The sequence below is a fragment of the Notolabrus celidotus genome, chromosome 23, assembly GCF_009762535.1.
Source record: "Notolabrus celidotus isolate fNotCel1 chromosome 23, fNotCel1.pri, whole genome shotgun sequence".
NCBI lineage: Eukaryota > Metazoa > Chordata > Actinopteri > Labriformes > Labridae > Notolabrus > Notolabrus celidotus.
Window position 1 is genome coordinate 21,492,757 of NC_048294.1, and position 20,007 is coordinate 21,512,763.

The 20,007-nt window shown below is 40.3% G+C and overlaps 2 protein-coding genes across 2 annotated transcripts; both read right to left on the reverse strand.

The window, feature by feature from the left end:
• Positions 1 to 314: 314 nt before the first annotated feature.
• On the reverse strand, positions 315 to 11,041 carry LOC117807656 (arrestin red cell-like). The gene is made up of 14 exons (XM_034677006.1): positions 10,796 to 11,041; positions 7,603 to 7,633; positions 7,456 to 7,516; positions 6,980 to 7,024; positions 6,696 to 6,892; positions 6,491 to 6,618; positions 6,137 to 6,272; positions 5,921 to 6,005; positions 5,745 to 5,817; positions 5,402 to 5,539; positions 5,173 to 5,256; positions 3,565 to 3,641; positions 3,318 to 3,372; positions 315 to 927 (listed from the first exon to the last, which is right to left on the reverse strand). Exons 1-14 carry the CDS (start codon positions 10,987 to 10,989, stop codon positions 837 to 839), a joined length of 1,395 nt encoding a protein of 464 aa, XP_034532897.1. The 5' UTR covers positions 10,990 to 11,041; the 3' UTR covers positions 315 to 836.
• Positions 11,042 to 12,046: 1,005 nt separating this feature from the next.
• LOC117807657 (putative uncharacterized protein DDB_G0290521) lies at positions 12,047 to 18,871 on the reverse strand. The gene is made up of 7 exons (XM_034677007.1): positions 18,774 to 18,871; positions 17,834 to 18,319; positions 15,905 to 16,019; positions 15,730 to 15,804; positions 15,302 to 15,360; positions 13,520 to 13,634; positions 12,047 to 13,346 (listed from the first exon to the last, which is right to left on the reverse strand). Exons 1-7 carry the CDS (start codon positions 18,835 to 18,837, stop codon positions 13,265 to 13,267), a joined length of 996 nt encoding a protein of 331 aa, XP_034532898.1. The 5' UTR covers positions 18,838 to 18,871; the 3' UTR covers positions 12,047 to 13,264.
• Positions 18,872 to 20,007: the final 1,136 nt, after the last annotated feature.

The window sequence follows — 20,007 nt, forward strand, 5'->3', positions numbered from 1 at the left end:
GCCAATGAAAACAAATCTGAAACAATTAGGAATCATCTCTTCTGTCTCTGTTTCACAGCTTTTACACTCCTCAGAATTTATAAACACTTCCAAGTCCGGCTTTGTCTTATTTGCGGCGTGTGTGTCTCTGCTCCGTCCTCTGTCACAGCCTTTCATTCTCAGAGCAGAGACACAGATGTCACCTTGAACTTTGTTTTCTGTGGACTGTTGACAGGAAGCTTCACAGCACTGCACAACGATGTACTGCACACACTAAGAAATACTAATTTAACTAAGAAACTGCAAGGCGGGGAGCACAAACACAAAGAACAAAATTCATAAGATGTCTTAAACAAGCGTGACTTTGTTTATTCCCCCTCTTTAAAATGCTTTTGAAGCTTCTGTGCATGAAATAAGACAAAAGCTTGATCCCTTCAGCAGAATTTACATCAGTTAATATGATAGGAGTGTTTTTTATATGCTTCATCTAAAAGCAAAGATACAAAAGCATTACATACAGACATAAAAGCTTTCCTCTTTTCTTAATTTAATCCTGGACTTTGTTCTGACCCGTCATCATACAAATGTCAAAGAAGCAGTGTAAGTTAGAGGTTCCTCTGTTAATGATACCTGAAGGTAACTGACCTAATGTCAATATAAAAATATATTTCTGTTTCTCTGTTGTAAGCAGCATGTATGATAGTATATAATGTGACAGTGACTCTTTGCTAAACTCAAGCTACATGTTCACTTTGATAATTCACCGGCCGACCAGGAGGCTATCTGCTCTTCCTCTTTGGTTTTCAGGTTGATTGTAAGCTTCACTCAGACATTTGACCCAACAATAGAAGTAGCGGCTAAAATAAGGGTTCGTCTTCGTCCTTTGTGCCCGTCAACCTCAGACGAGAGAAGTCTTCAAACACAAAATCTTCAGCCGGAGGGGACGTGCTACAAAAAAGGACAGAGTATGGTATCACTAAAAATAAGACAGAGTGGTTCCAGAAAAGAGGCAGCAAGCTTTAAAACTACAGAAGTTTACCACATTGAACTCATTATTCACAAGTCATGATTCGGCTGTATGCAGACAATACTTCCCTTTACCTGAAGGAACCGAACAGGATAAGTCTCTTCATAAGGACTTTGTTTAATTCGCTTCTTTCAATTTTTAAGCAACTTTTGCAACAAATGACAAACTGAACAGAAGCTATGTCTGCATAAGATCTCACCATTACTCCTACTTTTGAGATAAACAACATAAAAATTCAGAAAAAGGTCAAAATACTACATTGACGGGTCGCCGTTGACCTAGCGGTCTAAGTGTGCCCAATATATAGCGTTCCCCCTCTCTCTACACCCCACATTTCCTGTCTGTCTTCAGCTGTCCTATCCAATTAAAGGCAAAAATGCCCCAAAATATAACTTTAAAAATACTACGAGGGGTGCTGGTGGCCTAGAGGGTTTAAGCGCCCCACATAAAGAGTCCACAGTCCTCGTTGCAGAGGTCTCCAGTTCGGCTCCCGGCCGCAACCATGTCCTGCATGTCTTCCCCTCTCTCTGCTCCCCACATTTCCTGTCTCTCTTCAGCTGTCCTATCATTAAGGCACAAAAGCCCCCAAAATATTAAAAAAAAAAATTATATATATATATATATATACTACGACGCTCCAACTCAGATAGATAAAGAATAAATCTTCCAAAATGTATCAGCTCCACTTTAACATAACACACTATAGCCTGATTATACTTCTGCAATAAATCTACAGCGTAGCCTACACTGTAGGTCTGCCTCGCTCCCGTACCTACGCAGAGGCTGATGCACAAATGCTCCAAAATTAAACTACGAGTCAGATCAACGTGGACCGCAAGCTCTGTGATTGGTCTGCTCGGCGGCATCGTATTTCCCGCATTTAGAGCACTTCCTGGATCCTTGCACATTTCATCTCCTCCAATGTGTCCTCTCTAAACAAACAACCCGACAATCAGAGAGTGCACACTGCCCTTAGGCGTTTCGGCGGAGTATTGCTGAGACGCAGACACAACGACGCACAAGTATTTAGAGCTCACGTCCATGCGGTCCACTACCTCGTAGGGTTGAAGCAGAAGTATGAACCAGGCTTTAGAGTTACCATAGTTCTCTGTGGACAAGCAAAGAAACAAGCGATCTGACTAGCATAGAAATCACACTACCTACTACCATTTACGTGGAGTATTGCAGAACGACACAGACATAAGCATGTAGCGCTCATGGACGTGTTGACCAATGCTGCATAGTACTCTTCAGTGTGAGGTTCGTCTATCGTTTGAACAACTCTAAACCACAAACTAAAGTACCATTAATGTCTGAAAATCCGTCCGTGGTCTCTCCAGGAACTGTGTAGTAATAATAACAGAAAGTTAAAGTTATGAAAACGTTATGATACGATGTTTCTAAATTTGACAAAGTTCGGGTGAAGACTTTGCAACAAATCCTTTATTCATGTGCAAAACACTCAAATGATCACTACCTTCTTTTTTTTTTTTTGAGATTTCTCATCTTGAAAAAAAACAGAAGAAATAATATAAAAAGTCAAAATATGACAACTTTACCAAAACAGTTTGACCTTACTGTCTCATGACTTTCTTCTCTTACAAAATCTCTTTTACAAAATAAAACGACTTTGTTTTTGAGATATTATGACTTTCATACGTTTTTAATCTGGCTTTTAAAGTAGCGTAATTTCCTTTTAGCTCTGGATTGCTTTATTGCCATCATATAATCCTATTATTATTCATTTTATTCTATTCTATCCTATTATGTTATATTTCATATTATATTTATCTGATTTCATGATATTGATTTTATAATAATGATTTGTTTTCATTTTTACTTTATTTAATCTTTTCTGATACTTCTCTGATTTTATTTTGTTGGTTTTATTTTTAAGTATTATCCCTTTCCTTTCCACTTTTAAATATTGCTGCTGTTTTCTGTCTCTGTTGTTTTGTGAAGTACTTTGGGCTGCATGCTTGAATGTTTGAAAGGTGCTATAAAAATAAAAAAAAGTTGAGTTGAGTATTGTAATATTATAGTTGGGTGTACTGCCGATCTTGATATCCTAAATTGCATTGGATCACAGACTCTTCCCTGTAATGAACAAGTGTTAACTGGATTAATCTCACTGACTGAGCTGAAGACATTTATCTAAACTTTGTTAAACTGTGTGTGTAACCTGTCATCTAAAACATTCACATGTGACTTCATTCTGATCCAAACCTTACTGTGACAGTATATGATGCAGATTAAACCACTGAGGAAATTTTTAATTTAGTCTGACACATCTTTACAAACACAGACTTACTTTGTGTCCAGCTCTATGAGGTTCATGTCCACATGAGCTGCAGCTTCAAGAGCGACTGGAGACAAGAAGACAGCAATTAAAGTAATGACATTACACAATAATCCTTCTTTGTGTGTGTGTGTGTGTGTGTGTGTGTGTGTGTGTGTGTGTGTGTGTGTGTGTGTGTGTGTGTGTGTGTGTGTGGTGTGTGTGTGTGTGTGTGTGGTGTGTGTGTGTGTGTGTGTGTGAGAGAGAGAGTGTGTCCTACCTGGCTCTGGTCGTGAGCCTGGCTGTTCTGCAGGTTTAGGATGCATCAGGACAAACGGCAGCTCCACTGAAACATCCCTACACACACAAATACAAAACACACACTGTGAAAAGACACAGACACACAGACACAGACACAGACACACACACACAAACACACACACACACACACACACACAAACGTTTCTTTCCTTTCTTTCCTTATTCAGAGTTCAAATGTTCAAACAGGATGCAGCTGTATCAGGCTGTAAACAGGTCTTCTTCTGCTGTGAAGTTGCACACATTACCATGGGGCTCTATGTGGACTGACTCACTTTACGAGAAAGCCTCTAGTGGACACTAAAGGAACTGCAGTTTTTGGGACCTCTCTGTCCTAGATGTTGCCGCTCCGGTTAAACGCATTCAATTGAAACAGGTTGCCACAAACTAGTTGTTATGTATGGATTAGTTCCAATAAAAAAGTACATTTGGTGATTACTCTTTGTAAATTTGTATTTTAAAATAAACACAGCAGCTTCTGTTCGATCTGAAAGTCAGAGGTTGCAGAAAAGAAAACACCTGAAACAACACTTTGATGTTTTTCAGATAGCTAAGCAAGCGCATCTTACATCAATTTTAAAGAATACTTCACATAAAGGCCGACTCTAAAGGTTATTGCAGTGTTTAAGTTGTAGACATAATCAGCGGTAGTGCTTATTTGTATGTGCCTCTATGTGAACATGTCGATCTGTGGTTTTTAATCCATTTTGTTGATATATTTATTATAACACTAAAGAAAGAACATCAAATCACATCAGAGCATAGTGTGTCATTACGTACAAACCTTAACGTAATGTCATGTAACATAATGTTCCAAAATTCTAAAGCCAATGCTGAAGTGCTAAAAACTGCAGTTCCTCGAGTGTCCACTTGAGGCTGGCTCGGGAAGTACCAGAAACCACATACACACCAATTGAAAAAGTTGATCTCTACAGCGGAAATCAGTATGTTTACAGCCTGGTACAAAAGATGAGTTTAGTCTGAATTTCTCTTTTGACACACACTGTGCGGGGGTGAATTTTTTTTTTTTTAAAACACAAAAATTTCGAATATATTAAGATTACGAGTTTTACATAATTAGAGGAACAGCTGACTTGACGGACAGGCGGGAACACCGTTAGTGAGGAGGCTCAAAGCCCGCCTCTTTGCGTCACACTTGCTTGACAGAAGTTACGTTAAGTTCAGCATTTCAAATATGGCACCCACCGATGATACGCTTCAGAAACAGATGGGTGACGTCAAAGATAGTAGGTCTTTTATTTATTCAGACTATGATAACGCGATGTAGGCCTGTTGTGTCAAATTGTTGAATTGCATCACATTGTAACAGTTTCTATGTTAAAGTTTGCATCAATTTTATCTTAATGTATAATTCCATATTGTATCAAATCTTATTGCAACATATCGTAACATCATTGTATCAGATCTCAATGTAACATGATGTGACGAGTTGCGTAATATGGTTACATGTTGTATCCAAATGTATCCCATTATATCCTCCCCTGTCAGACCCTGTTGTGTCATCGTATCATGTTGTGTCGTTTCGTAGCGCTGTAGTGTGTTGGCCTACCCTCCTAGAGACACCACCAGTTTGACTTTGACTCTGTAGGAAACATGGATGCCCATCAGCTCCTTGTTGGCTCCTTCTTTGACTCTGCAGCAAACACATGAAGCCATTAAAGGACGTGTCTGCATAAACTCAGCAAACACAGCGACACCCAGAGGCTCGTAAACGTTGCTGCAGGAGTACCAACATTTCGTTCCAGAAGATACATGTGTGTGTATCTGTGTGTACCTACATGGTGCTGGAGGCCAGGTTGGTGTCTTCATGCTTTAACTTCCCATCCAGAGCTAGGCCTCTCTTCTCTCTGTTGGTGCCCAGCGTCGGGGTCAGAGTGTACACCTGGCAGGAGGTGGAGCTGGGAGACACCTGGTGCCTGAGGGTGAGGACAGAGGAAGAGAAGAGCATGTCATCTCTGGTGCTACATGGTGAACACATGAAGGGAAATAAAACACTGCATGCTCCAGAAGGTAAGATACATTGCATATTAAAGTGTCATCTGCAAACAAGGTGAGTGACTATGAGTAAAGTAATGACGCCTCTAACCCTCGTACAAACACAGGTTTATGTTTTATACTCACTCTGCTTCAACCCGAGCGACCGCACACTTATACTGAGCCGTGGAGAACAGACAGATATCTGCAAACTGACGCACTGAGAGAAAGAGAACAGGATTATTTAATCCTAATCTGACTCAGATTACAACTAACAGGTTAAAGATGACATACCTGACTTCCTAATAAGCCGATGTAGTTACCTGAGATTATCACCTTCTTCACCGTCTTTGAGGAGTTGTTCGTCACCTGGACGTTGACGCTGATGGGCTCACTGTGGTAATACAGCTGCAGAGAGACAAACAATTAGCTGTGTGTGTTTGTGTGTGTGTGTGCGTGCGTGTGTGTGTGTGTGTGTGTGTGTGTGTGTGTGTGTGTGTGTGTGTGTGTGTGTTTGTGTGTGTGTGAGTGTGTATTACCTCTTTATCCAAAGAGGCCTCCAGGTGCAGAGACCGGTCAGACATCAGAAAGCTGCGGCTCGTCTCCACCATCGGCTGAGGACCTGGTTTCTCTGGAGCGAACTGGACCTTCCTTATCACCAGATGTACAGAGTTTCTGCACAGGTACACACACACACACACACACACACACACACACACACACACACACACACACACACACACAGCATAATCACACACAGGTAAGAGAACGTAAATGTTCCAGGTGTCAGATGTGTAAAAAGTGGGAATAATCTTGTCCGAGGTGAATTTGAGTGAAGGTTCCCGACTCAGGTGTGTGAACGTTCAGGTGTGAGGTCTTTGAATATGTTGAACCTTTGGTGACTCTTCTCCTCCGCAGTCTTGGCACAGAAGGCTCTCAGCTCGTAGTCCACCCCGCAGGCTTTCCCAGAATCCTCTGGGCCTGGCTGCAGGGTCACGGAGCACGGCAGCTTCTGAGGGACCTGACACAAACAGACACACGGCACAGGGAGTCAGGTGAGTTCAGGGTCCGTGGTAAATTCCAGATTCGGATTCTTACCTTGAAGGTGAAAGCGTGTGCATGCTCTCCCAGCTTCTTCAGCAGTCTCTCCTGCAGACGGCTCAGAGTCTTCTCCTTTTCCTTCAGAGGAGGGAAGATCTGCACGGTGCTGACATACAGATCCTTCCTGAAGGACAGACCCAGGACGTCTAAGTCCTCTCGACCGTAACGAAACACACACGTCAGCGTCACGAACACTGAGGAGGGAGGGAGACATGGATTAAATGAACCGATGCCTCTGTCATTAAATCAAACTGTCTGTCTTTGACTTTGAGTTTTCTCACCTTTTCGGTCTTTCAGATACTCTGGCTCCACGAGGAGAACTCCGTCTATAAACACAAGCACAGCATTGAGTCTTTAAGCATCAAGTGTTTTTTTATAACACCTGAAACTATAAACTCAACCTATGCAAACTATTCAGGACAGTAAATCCCATGATGCATTGCTCATCAGAGTGTTTAAGTGAGATGTTTGAGAGCATACTACCCGAGGAAGACCAGTTAAGGTTTTAAAATAAGAATAGGACCCTAAACGCATCGTCAGTGCAGGCCTCTGGGGATAATGAGGGTTGATCAGGTGGTCTTTGGACTCCCTATGTGGACTACAGTGCTGGTTTTGGGTGTGTAAAGTTACCTGTTGTTTAATGAACAGAACCTGGTCTTGGATCTGTAGGCGGATGGATTTTAACAGTGCTCATTCTCATGATTTATAATATCTAATGTCCCCCCTTCTGCCCCCAGTTAGTCATGTTTCAACTCACCTACTGGATCTACGTGGTCCAGATGATCCACGAAGTCTCTCTTCCCCAGGTAAACTGTGAGCTGAGTGAAATAAAGAGACGTTCAGAGATAAAACAGAGCGCCGAATGATGGGGCGGATGAATAACAACAAAGAAAACACACCCTACCTTAGAGTTCGGGCTGGACTTCTTAAAGACTCTGTGGAGAGAGAGAGAGAGAGAGAGAGAGAGAGAGAGAGAGAGATGGTGTGTGTGAGAGGCAGGCTAGACAAGCCCAAAAAGGGGACGGGGCTTAGTCGGTAGGACTTTAAATTGAAGCAGCATGATAGGCCAAACTGTTTCTTTCATGGAGGGAAGGTAAAAATATTTTAGACCACTATGTCCAGGACAATCAGAAAAATAAAAGAGGTAAGGCAGCAGATGTTTCAACAGTCAGAGAGTCCAGTTCTGGACCCCGGCCTGTGCACAGGTAGCCCCTCCATCCATGACTTTACCACTGCCCCTCAACCTCCCCATTTCCAACCTCCATCATCAACCAAACTAACTTCCACATGTGCTAAAAACTACAAGACTAAAGAACTGAGACTGCACATGTGATCACATGACCTCGACGACATCAAACACACATGTCCATGTAGGGCAGTCTGTGTTTCAGAGCCCATCAGGGATACTTTAGGGTCACAGTGTCGTAGACACAGAGGAGCAGACTGTGAGTGTGGGAACTGAAGGTCACATTATATAAACGGCGCACTATAACACAACACATTTCCTGCCTTTCATGCACAAACAGAGAGTCATTAAAGCAGCAGAGACGCTGAACCGAAGGACAGGAAGGTCATCACAAATCTAAACACACTCCGGGTTTAACTAAACGGATCCTCAGTGTTGATTTTCTCAACAGATACACAAGAGCGAACTCTTATTTCATGCTGATTTAGAAAGAAGAGAGTCAGGTTCTTTCCGTCTCATGCACGAAGAACGAAGTTACAGTGTTTATGATTTAGAATCACTGCTGTCTGAGAATACAGAGAGCAGAGTGCGTCTGGTCCAAACAGGAAGATGATGACGAGAATTCCAGGAACTGTGACCACTGTGCCACTTGTGTCTTTACCAGGAATTACTCTGTGACCGAGCAACGCCATTAACCAGAGAGCCTGTCTATGGACTGTTCATGCACCGATGTACAAGTGAAGAGCAGCCATGTTTCTGCAGCATCATGAGCTCGTCTCTGTGCAGGAATGTGCCAACGTTTACTCTCCGCTGAGATAAAAACAGGGGAAAGGATAGGAAAGCACATCCTGACTATCTACAGAGAAGCCCTCTACTTCCTGTTAACCCTTCAAACTAAAGGAAAAACATGCAGAGATAATAAAAACATGTCAGAGAGAGTCAGCAGAGTGTGGAGCTGCTGAGGTCAGCAATCTGAACAGGAAACAACCCAACAAAATAATGTCTGGACTCTGATAAGGAGAGTTTACTGTTACCATCTCTGCAGTTTCAAATCTTACAGTGTGAGGGGGAAGCAATACGTCTGTCAAAATACTGTTTAGCCATGTGATCATCAAAGTAATGTTCAGTACGCTGGTATGTAAAAAGAAATCTACAGCGACCACACTATTTTTAGTCACAAAACTTTCTCACTAATGAGCTGTTCCACTTAGCGCCCCCTACAGGCCTGGAATACTAGAAACATTTTGATTTTGCAGCTGTGTTTTTGAATTTGTGTTATTAATGTACTCGTTTGCTTTGTTTTGGTTGTTTGCATGTTTCAAATTTGCATTATTCCAGATGAAAGGCCCAGCGGCTCCTCAAACGTGATGTCAAAACATTTAGAGCTCCACCTGCCGACGGTCTCCAATACATGTCATAAGCCCCGCCTCCTCCATGTTAGCAGATGGATCAAACTCTTCTGTCATTTTAGATGTTTTTATCATGCTGATTTATGACACGGTGTTCATGTTTCTGACTATTTTATTAAGAATTAGTTATTTGATGCTCGAAAAAAGGCCATTAAGTAGGAAAGAGGACAGGGGCAAATGAAATTCCTTTTTCAGATCCTACTTTTCTTCTGAATTTGGACTTTTCTCTTGGAATTCTGAGATCAAAGGCAAAGTTCTAGAATTCTAACTTGGATCTCAACGACAGAATTCTAAAACTCTGCCTTTGATCCCAGAATTCTGAGAAATCTGAAGCTGTCAGTCATGGCTTTGATAATCAGCTCTGTTCACCAATGAAGCGCTGTGTGCACCGGATTGTCAGAGTAGAGGAGGAACAGTGAGAGAAAATGTAACAAACACAAGAGTCATTGAACTTTCCATTAAGTGTCTGCTTCAAACCCACATAATAATCTGTGATGCTGAGGACTGGACCCACCTGAGGACCAGACCCACCCATGGGAGCGATGAAGCTTCACCAACAAGGTAAATGTGGGTTTTGTAAGAGGAACAGGTGGGGCGTCAGTGCCACAGATCCACCAGCTGATTCCTCCTGTGCAGACTCTAAGTGAAAAATATGCCAATGGGATGTTTTGGCTTCACTTTTGTAATAAAGGAGGAGGAGGTGACACATTGTCCTTTTTTACATACAGTCAATTGTTTGGCTTTGTTGCCCATCACATGAAACCCTTCAGGATAGCACAAGACCCCTTCATGCCAGGCTCTTCCAAAATCAAATAGCTTTAAAATACTCCACTTACGCCCACTCCCTGTTTCTATAACATCATTCATATATCACAAAGTCTATTCTCCAAACACAGAAATATTTATGTCCTTCAAATTGTTTGAATCTATGAGCACTGAAATGTCGGATTCTTTGAGACTCTAGTTCTGGTCTGAATCTGGGATGGTGAGTTCAAGTGCACCTTGTCAAACCGAAATATTCTGCTTTATGTAAAAAAGAGGATGTTTCCCTCCATGCAGGAGTGATTGTAAGAAGGATAATCAGCCCTGGGTTTATCTACACAGTAACCGGATTTGACCGACTTTATCAAATTCAACCGGCTGACCGAGAATAATCGTCCGATAAAGGATTCATCGATTACTGAGGGAAGAATCGGTTCTCTACATTCTCCTTGCAGCACGTCTGATTTCCACACAGCAGGAAGTTACGACAGACTCATGTCCTGCTGTTTACAACACATTGATGGATGTTTTATTTTTCTCATTGCATTCAGGACGAGGCTGTTCTGCTTTCATGTATTTAAGCTTCTTTATTCGACTCTACGATCAATCGACCGACTTGTGTTTCAATAAAGTTTGAATCCACAGAGAGAGAGGGAGCGACGGGATCATGTGAATCAGGATTAAAATGAACATCTCTGATCTCTGACAGAACACACAGAGCAGCTGAGAGTCAGTCTCACCTGGTCCCTGCTTTGTCCCCCATCTCCTCAGTCCGGTTTGAGCGGTATTTGACTGGTCGCTGGTGGTTTTTAGTCCGCCTGTGGTGGGTGTAGGTGCGGGTCTCGGCTCCTGTTCCCTCTGCTGTGTGGAGCTTTTTGGGATCATCAGCCTGTTTCCGCTGTTTGGGTACAAAACTCCGCCTGCTCGGTGACATCTCTGCCCTCCTCCTCCCCTCCTCCCATCATGGATTTCTCCCTCTGATGGATCTAAAACGACTCCAACACATGGACGCTTTTTTTTCACCTCTAAATTTCATCCCAGCATCACTTAAAAAATTACCCCAGGGATTTTTTTCCAGCATGCATTTTTGTAAATCCTTTACTCTAGAAATCAATTTGATTAAGTGTGAATCTTTTAAATTAAACATATCCATTTGGACCCCACATTTCTCTCTCTCTCTCTCTCTCTCTCTCTCTCTCTCTCTCTCTCTCTCTCGTTATTCATCCGTCCCATCATTCGGCGCTCTGTTTTATCTCTGAACGTCTCTTTATTTCACTCAGCTCACAGTTTACCTGGGGAAGAAAGACTTCGTGGATCATCTGGACCACGTAGATCCAGTAGGTGAGTTGAAACATGACTAACTGGGGGCAGAAGGGGGAACATTAGATTATAAATCATGAGAGTGAGCACTGTTAAAATCCATCCGCCTACAGATCCAAGACCAGGTTCTGTTCATTAAACAACAGGTAACTTTACACACCCAAAACCAGCACTGTAGTCCACACAGGGAGTCCAAAGACCACCTGATCAACCCTCATTATCCCCAGAGGCCTGCACTGACGATGCGTTTAGGGTCCGTCCTATTCTTATTTTAAAACCTTAACTGGTCTTCCTCGGGTAGTATGCTCTCAAACATCTCACTTAAACACTCTGATGAGCAATGCATCATGGGATTTAGTGTCCCGAATAGTTTGCATAGGTTGAGTTTATAGTTTCTCTCTCTCTCTCTCTCTCTCTCTCTCTCTTTCTCTCTTTCCACAATTGGTTTAATCCAAAGGTCCGTTTTCTTTTTAAAATTATAATCTGCCTGACCCCTGAAAATGACCCCTGAATGGAAATAAATGAACTATTAACACATTTATGATCTAGTTATATGTTAAATATTGCATGCTGAAGGTACAAGTAGACATTAGCTGACTTCTAGTAATGCTTTATCTCTACTGCTGCAAAATAAATACATACAATTAGGATTTTTTTGGAATCTGCAGATTTAATATCAGTGCAAAAAGCAGAAAATAATAACAGTAATTCATAAAAATAATCAGCTGCATATAAGGACAAAAGTTTTGGGGGTTTTGCATGTAATACAAATGACAGCAAGAGGTTCAGAAAATAAAAGAAAGAAGGAAAGAAATCCCCCAAAGTCACATACAGTGGAAAACAAACTTTCATATAATTATAGAAAAAAAAGCATGAAGTCATTACCCAACAACTTGCACCACTTGACTTCTAAAATTTGTTGGAGTTTTCTTTGCATCTTTTCTAAACACTCAACACTGTATCTGCACATTAAAACCTCTACTTCTCAGTGACAATGTTAACATGGTAGATTTATAATGTAAGTTTATTGTTTTATTATTTTGTGAGTAGAAGTTATTGATGTACTATATATATATATTTATGCCAGGGTGTGATCATTGTTGTTGTTTTTTTCTTGTGCTATGTTTTGCTCTGATAACCTGATGCTGTGTTATCCTGTTATATATCCTGTTATATATTATCAGCATTTTCTTACCTGATTTTATTTATCATGTCTTTATTGACTAATGGTTGATTTCATTTCTTTTTTTGGAATTTTCTTTTATTGATATATCTTGTCATTATAAAACTTTTCAAGACATCTTAAAAGCCTGACATTTTCTTTCTTTTTTTAGTAAAACGAAATCTGTTTTAAGTAATATTAAGTAAAAAAAAAACTTCATATCAATCGATAAGATGGAGTGACTGATAATAGGATGTCATTAACACATCTAGTGAGAATTTACCTTTATGGAAATATATATCCAAATGTCTCAATTCTAAAACCCCTTTTCTTTTCTCAGTCATATAAACCAGCTGGCCCTTCTTTAAAATTGCACTTTAAGGGACAGCCATATAAGCCAGGAGAAAGGACCAGGTTGATTTAATTTCTATCTTGTTTTTATTGACTTTTTTCTTATTGATTGCTCATTTTTTGTTTTTATTGAGGTATACCTTTTTACTTTTACTGTTAGCCTTTACAGTACTGAGCACTTTGTCACTTTTTTTGTCGTGTCTTGTCCTGCGCTGTTTGTTGGTTCGATGTAAAAAGGAGGCTGACTCACTGCAAACAAAATCTACCTACAGGTAAAAATAAAGTAACCTTGAACCTTGAGCTTTTCCATCACAATTTCTCCTCCATCCTGTGAGATGAATAAAAAACCCAGTCTGAGGTTGTCTGTTCAGTGGGCTTAAAGTCCCAGTTTCTCCAGCAGAGTCTTGAACCCGGGCTGGGCCGAGTCAATACAGTGTTCTTCCCCTCTAATGGTGACTCTGTGAATCATTAGAAAAGTTCACAATGTTTATACCACAATACGCCAGAGCTCAAATAAAGCTTCTCATCAAGATTCATTCTTTAAATCAGATGCTTTGAAGAGTTTTCTAACATAAATCATTTCACACTCAGTGTAAGAAAAGGTTTGTTGTCACAGAAGTAGGAAACTTACAAAACCAGGTGAGGACAGGCAGGATCTAAACACATTATCCGCACGCATTCAAGAAGCTTTGAGTTAGAGATGATCAAGTGTCCATCATCAGGGCAGTTAATGCAAATGGGTTTATCTGTGAAGAAACACAAAACTAAGTCCATTGTGTACATTTCCATTGTTATGACGATGAGACTCAGTTGTACTTGTCAATGAAGGCAGAAGAAACCATTCGGTTAACTAAACTAGAAGCAAACCTTAAAGACATAAAGGCTGGGATGACCAGACATTTTCTGATGCTAACTCAGACAAAACTGAAGTTCTTCTATTTGACCAGGATTTGTCCTTCAACACCTACATTCAAGAAATCTCAAGGTCAGCCTTTTTTTTTACTTACGCAGTATCACAATAATCAGACACATCCTGTCTCAGAGCAATGCAGACAAACTACTCCATGCATTTGTTACCGCCAGGTTGGATTAATGTAATTCCCTTTTATCTGGCTGTCCTAATAAGTCTCTAAAGACTCTTCAGCTGCAGCTCGAGTACTGACTAGAACTAGGATGAAAGAGCACATCTCTCCCATGTTAGCTTCTCTACACTGGCTCCCCATAAAATCTAGACTAGAATTTAAAATCCTTCTTCTGACCTACAAAGCTCTTAATGGTCAGGCACCTCCATATCTTTTTTCTTTTTTTTTCTTTTTCTTCTTCTCTTGTCTGCATATATATTTCTGGTTTGTGTCATGTTTGTCACAAACTGTCAAATATTAATGCAATTTATTCTTGCAGCAAAAGAAAAGAAAGAAAAACCTTTTTCTTCTGTGCTTGTGACTGTGTGCATGCAACCATCACCATCCCTCTTAGAACTCTGGCCTATCTTTTATTGGCAGCTAATATAATGTTCTGTAAAAGAGGGCGTGCACACCTAGGTGGGCCAAAAAAATAAATAAATAAGAGAAAGTGAAAGAAAGATTACATAAGGATATACAAAGGGACAGGGAGAGAGAAGGAGAGAGAGATCTAACACACTTAGATGGAGAGGGACCATCTCACCATGATGCCAAAAAAAATCCGTGGGGTGATACTAATGATTAAGCAACCCTTAGTGTCCACAATCATTACCTAAGCTTGGGTCGCAGAGGGTTGCCGCCGTGCTGTGTTCTATTTGTGTAACAAGACCACCACTGGTGCAGATGAAACCACTTGGGTCAGGCACCTTCATATCTTAAAGAGCTCATAGTGCCCTGTTACCCCTCTAGAACACTACACTCCCAGCATGCAGGCCTGCTCATCGTACCTAAAGGCTCAAAAAGTAGTATGGGAGGTAGAGCCTTCAGTTATCAGGCCCCTCTCCTTTGGAATCATCTACCAGTCAGGATCCGGGAGGCAGACACCCTCTCTACTTTTAAGAGTAGGCTTCAAACTTTACTTTTTGATAAAGCGTACAGTTAGAGCTGGATCAGTCTTGGACCAGCTCTTAGTTATGCTGCTATAGGCTTAAAACTGACAGACTTGGATCCTGTCTTTCCCTCTCTCTCCTCTCTATGCCTCTTGTCTCTTACTTTAACTCTTCCTGACCCATTAAAGTTACTAACTATAGACCTTTGTGGAGTCCCTGAGCTCCCTTGTCTTGTAGGTTCCTGTAGATGGGACTGGATCTTATCCTGCCTTGATGTTGAGTCTTTGTTAATAATAGAACATAGAGTACGGTCTAGACCTGCTTTGTTTGGAAAGAGTCTTCAGATCACATTTGTTGTAATTTGACGCTATATAAATGAAGATTGATTGATTGATTTGTTACCCAGTGAGGATGGTGTATCACTGAGCTCCTCTGAGTTTGTAGATCCAGATTGTTCAGTTCTGTAACAGCAGGATAAAAACATGTTCTTGTCAGCAACTTACAGGAAAAGATGACGAACACATCCATTTATCAGTGAGGAAACAGCTTTTAACAGATTGTAAATAGTTGACACAAACATTATCACACTGAGCGATATAAAATATAAAGATATAAAGATAACATAGAGTATCTTGTCTCAATGAATAGGACGGTACTGTACAACATAGAGACCCACTTCTGCCTATATTATTGAACCAGATGACAGAAAAGTTAGCTGTTAGTTGTTCTGAAGTGTGATAAGAGGTACATAGAGGATTTCCATCCCCCTGAAAAAACGAAAGCACCTGTAAAAGAAAAAGCATCAAAGCTGTGTTTTGACTCGTACTCACAATCTGTAGTTGATGAATGCAATGACAGTTTGTCTAGGCAAACAAACTGTGCTGTTGTTATTCGTCATTATCCCACTGGAATCAAATGAAAATAAATAGCAAGGGTTCACTTTATTTTGAAATACAGTTTCCTCATCTGCACTTCATCAAATGTTAGCCGTATGGTATAACTTACAAGAATTCACGGACACTGCATGTTTTAGTGGGATTCTGAATCAACACTTCGTTGAACTGGGAGACTTCATGTCGACGATTGTTGTCCATCTCCTTGCAGACACATTGCTCAGGGGCTTAAAGGAGACAACAGTGAACTTTTCATAGAGTAGATGTACACACTGTTAAGAGCTGCAAAAATAAGCTTGTTAAGTCGGGGTCTTGTCTCACCCTGTCAGGATTCTATTTCCCATAACTACCTGCTAATGATTATTACCTGGCTACAAACTTAAGATACAAACAGGTTACTAAAAAACATTGATTAAAAGATTCTCTCATTGATCTGAGCTCTGCGGTTCACACACCTTTAAAAAGAAACTAGTGTCACAACTTTGAACCCTGCTGCTATCATCACCACCGCTCATGGTTTAAGTTTCTTTGTAGAGATCTCTAACCTAAAGTTTCTCTCACCTGCTCCACTCCTTCATCATATTGATGGACAGGATCCAATATGAAAATGTTCGTTAGCCTGCAGATTTAGCATGCTAACCGAAGCTAACGTTTTAGCCGCATTGTTTTAATGCTAATGGAAGCTAACGGTTTTACCTCACCTTATGGTCTGTGGTGTCAACAAGCAGAAGCTAAATGTGTCTGAACTCTTTTCTGTGGATTGATTTGACATGACGTGTGATCAGTTTGACACTGGTGTTGCTCATGTTAGTGAAAGTTAATAACCGTTGTCAAGGGGTTTAGACCAATCAGAATCAAGCATCATACACAGCAAGAAGATCGGGTAATAACGGAAAATAAAGAAGTATTCAACTAACCATATAGCTACAATATTGGAAAAATGTAGTGGGACTGTATATAAAATGTGGACATAGCTACTGGGAAATAATTTTGTGTTTTAAAGCATAAAGTTTGTAATTTTTCCTTTTTTTAACACAGTGCAATATTTGTGAATTTTGTCTTTTTTTCTTGTCAGGAAAATTAAATTACAGATGGTGTCACTGTTAAATCTCAATGCTAAATGTTATAACTCAACTAATTACATGTAAATATACATATGACATGTGACATGTAACTTGACAGAGTGGTCTAGACCTCCTATGTTTGTCAAAGCGTCTTGAGATAACGTTTGTTGTGATTTGGCGCTATACAAATAAAGATTGATTGATTGATATGGATGCTCCATGTAAACATTGAGTATAAATCTAACTGTTAAATGTAAATAAATCTTAACTTTAAATATTAAATCAAAATATTAAATCATATATAACAGGAGATAAGACTTGCGATGTCAGTGACAAGGTTTTGAATTTTAATTGTATTTTAATTTAACTAAATTAATTAGATTTATTTCAATTGCTATTTTTTCCTAATTCATTATTTATGATTAATTAATTATTTTAATGCTATTAATATATCTTATTATTCCCACGTCTTCCTCTGATCCCCTTTATTGATCTTACTTATTTACATTTTATTGATCTACTTTTTTCTAAAAAAATCAGTAGATGAATTACCAAAATAAAAGCTTCTTATCCATCACTATTGTCTCCACATTGTCACTAATACCAAGAGGTCTTTGCTGGGGCACTCCCTGCCTTTGTTTTCCATGTATGCACAATAAAGAGAGGGGGAGTGTGCTCCCCCAATGTATTTCCGGCTTTGCCCTTCCACGTAGGCACATGGAAGGGCAGGGAGCTCCAAGTATAGAGCCATGCCACCAAATATAACTTATTGCAATTATTTTTCAAATATTTAAGTTAAAGGAGTTGTGAAGAACTTCAGTTTGTGTGGATTTTAGCCCCACAAACATTCTAATTTTGCTCTTAAAGATAAAAGACACAACCATGAATAACATAATCATACATCAAGCACTGAATCTGCAGTTTTGCATAATGGCAGGTTAAAATGACATCAAAATGGACAGATGGAAAATTCTCACCAATCATCCCATTAGGAGACATCACTGGGTCTCTGGTTCCATGAGGGACAGACTTTGACCAGTCATTTTGGGTTGTTGGTTCAGGGTGTTGAGTAGGACTCAGGTTTGCAGGTGTTTGTTGTGACGGTGAGGGGGCTGACTGACCGTGGGAGGGTGTAGCATCTGTAGTTGGCCATGGGGTTGATTCCATGTTGGGTGACTGATCGTACAAGGGTGTAGCATCTCTAGTTGGCCATGAGGTTGATTCCTTGTTGGGTGACTGACTGTACGAGGGTGTAGCATCTCTATTTGGCCGTCGGGTTGATTCCCTGTTGGGCCATGTTGGCTGTTTGGATGTTCTGGGTTCCTGACTGCTGGACTTTGAGGGTAGCTGGGTGACTGGTTTGGAGCTCGTCCAGTGAGAGTCGTCAGAAATACGGAGGCAGAACTCGCCGTAACGTTCAGTGCCGTCAGGTTCAAGTGTTGTGTTTGTCTTCAACTCTCCATCTAGAGAAAAAAATTGATTATTTAAATGATAAGGCAGTGCTGTCTTCTTTCCTCCACACAATGCAGCAACCGTCTATATTTCTGATCTTTGAGCCAGTTTTTAACTCCAGAAAAAACACTTACTGCCTCTACGGTAAGTCTGATTTGATCAAACATAATCCTGATTCTCAGAGCAAATATTTCTCTGTGTACTTTAAGAGACATCCTGACTGTGTAAACTCAAAGTTAAGGTGCGTCATACAAACCTGAGACAAGAAAAAACAAGTGTTTACCGACAAAAACAGTATCCTTTTCTACCTCCTAGCTACCCTGTTGTACCCTTCACACTAAAATACAAATGCACATCACCACTTAGAAATGTCTTTAGTACAAAGAGAGTTTGTTTCTCAAGGAGATATCATAATTCACATTATGAAAAACAAGATATTTGAACTGTATGATTGCCTGGACTCACCTTCTATCGTTGACTGGAGAAGAAGAGTCATTAAAAGCAGTCGGCTGACGACGAAGAGGCCCATCGTGGATCGGGATCACACCATCAAGACACCTCAGGTGAGCTGAGTGAGTTTATTTTAACAGCATGTCTTCAACTTACAGGCTGCCCATAATCTGATCTAAAGCTACGATATAGGAAGGAAGTCCAGCAGCCTAAGATCTGACTTAACCTTGTGTTGCAACACATCAGGAGTCAGGGGACTTTCTGTTGACGTGAATGTCAGAGATTATCGAAATGGATGTCAAAAACTCCTGCAGACAAGAGTTCAGACACTCGATGAATGAGTAAAACAGCTACTCCCTTATAACCAGTGGTGGATTAGGTACACGTCTTCTTTACTGAAGTCAAAGTATAGATCCTCCTGGTCGAACATTACTCTAATACAAGTGAAAGTTGTTCAGTCAGATTATGACTTGAGTTAAAGTCCTGGAGTACTTGCTTTTAAAAATACTGAAATATTCAAAGTACTTTTTAAAATGTCCCTAAACTTATTTTCACAAAGCATGAGGTCAGTCAAGAATGCATGGGTGAACATTTTGCTCCGTTCTGTTTCTCTAGAAAACATGATTTCATATTTAAAAAGTCTACCATGAAATATAAACTAAGTTACTACAAGCACAGACAAGTTTCCAATGTTCATCTGGAATCAAAGCAGTGTGTTAGCTCCAGACCTCCACATGCTTTCTCAGGTTAGATGCTGATGTTTTGGAGGCTGTGATGAAGTTTGTGTGGTAAACAGATCAGAGATTTACAACAATACAAACAATCATTCTTTATTTTAAAACCTCAAACGTGGGTTTAAAATATGGCCGTGGTGCTCAGGTAGAGAATCATCATCCTTCTCAGTCATAGCCATCATCACCACGACTAAATGAACGCACTGATCTGAAGAACGTTTGATCTACGCTCAACAGAGGTACGGCTACACCACTGAGACAAACCAAACACAAGGACACCAACAGTTTACAGTCTTTGGGATCTGATTTCAGAAAAGAAAACTCATGAGCTGACTTCAAAGCAAAAGTAGTGAGTAACTAGAGCATTGATAGAAATGTAGAAGAGTCAAAGGGGTTGAGATTTGTCTTTAAATGGAGTAAAAGTAATAAGTTCCCCAAAAAATTAAACTCAAAAAATGTCCTTAAGTACTGTACTCCAGTAAATTTACTTTGTTACTGTCCACCACTGCTTGTAA

Excerpts from the sequence above, each read along its gene's own strand:
- LOC117807657 (XM_034677007.1), bottom strand. The coding sequence starts at position 18,837 with ATGGGCCTCTTCGTCGTCAGCCGACTGCTTTTAATGACTCTTCTTCTC. Across the intron at positions 18,320-18,773 it reads TCTCCAGTCAACGATAGAAG|ATGGAGAGTTGAAGACAAAC; the intron begins GTGAGTCCAGGC and ends TTTTTTCTCTAG. Across the intron at positions 15,805-15,904 it reads TGCAGTGTCCGTGAATTCTT|TGGGATAATGACGAATAACA; the intron begins GTAAGTTATACC and ends ATTTGATTCCAG.
- LOC117807656 (XM_034677006.1), bottom strand. The coding sequence starts at position 10,989 with ATGTCACCGAGCAGGCGGAGTTTTGTACCCAAACAGCGGAAACAGGCT. Across the intron at positions 6,006-6,136 it reads AGGCCTCTTTGGATAAAGAG|CTGTATTACCACAGTGAGCC; the intron begins GTAATACACACT and ends GTCTCTCTGCAG. Across the intron at positions 5,818-5,920 it reads GAAGAAGGTGATAATCTCAG|TGCGTCAGTTTGCAGATATC; the intron begins GTAACTACATCG and ends TCTTTCTCTCAG.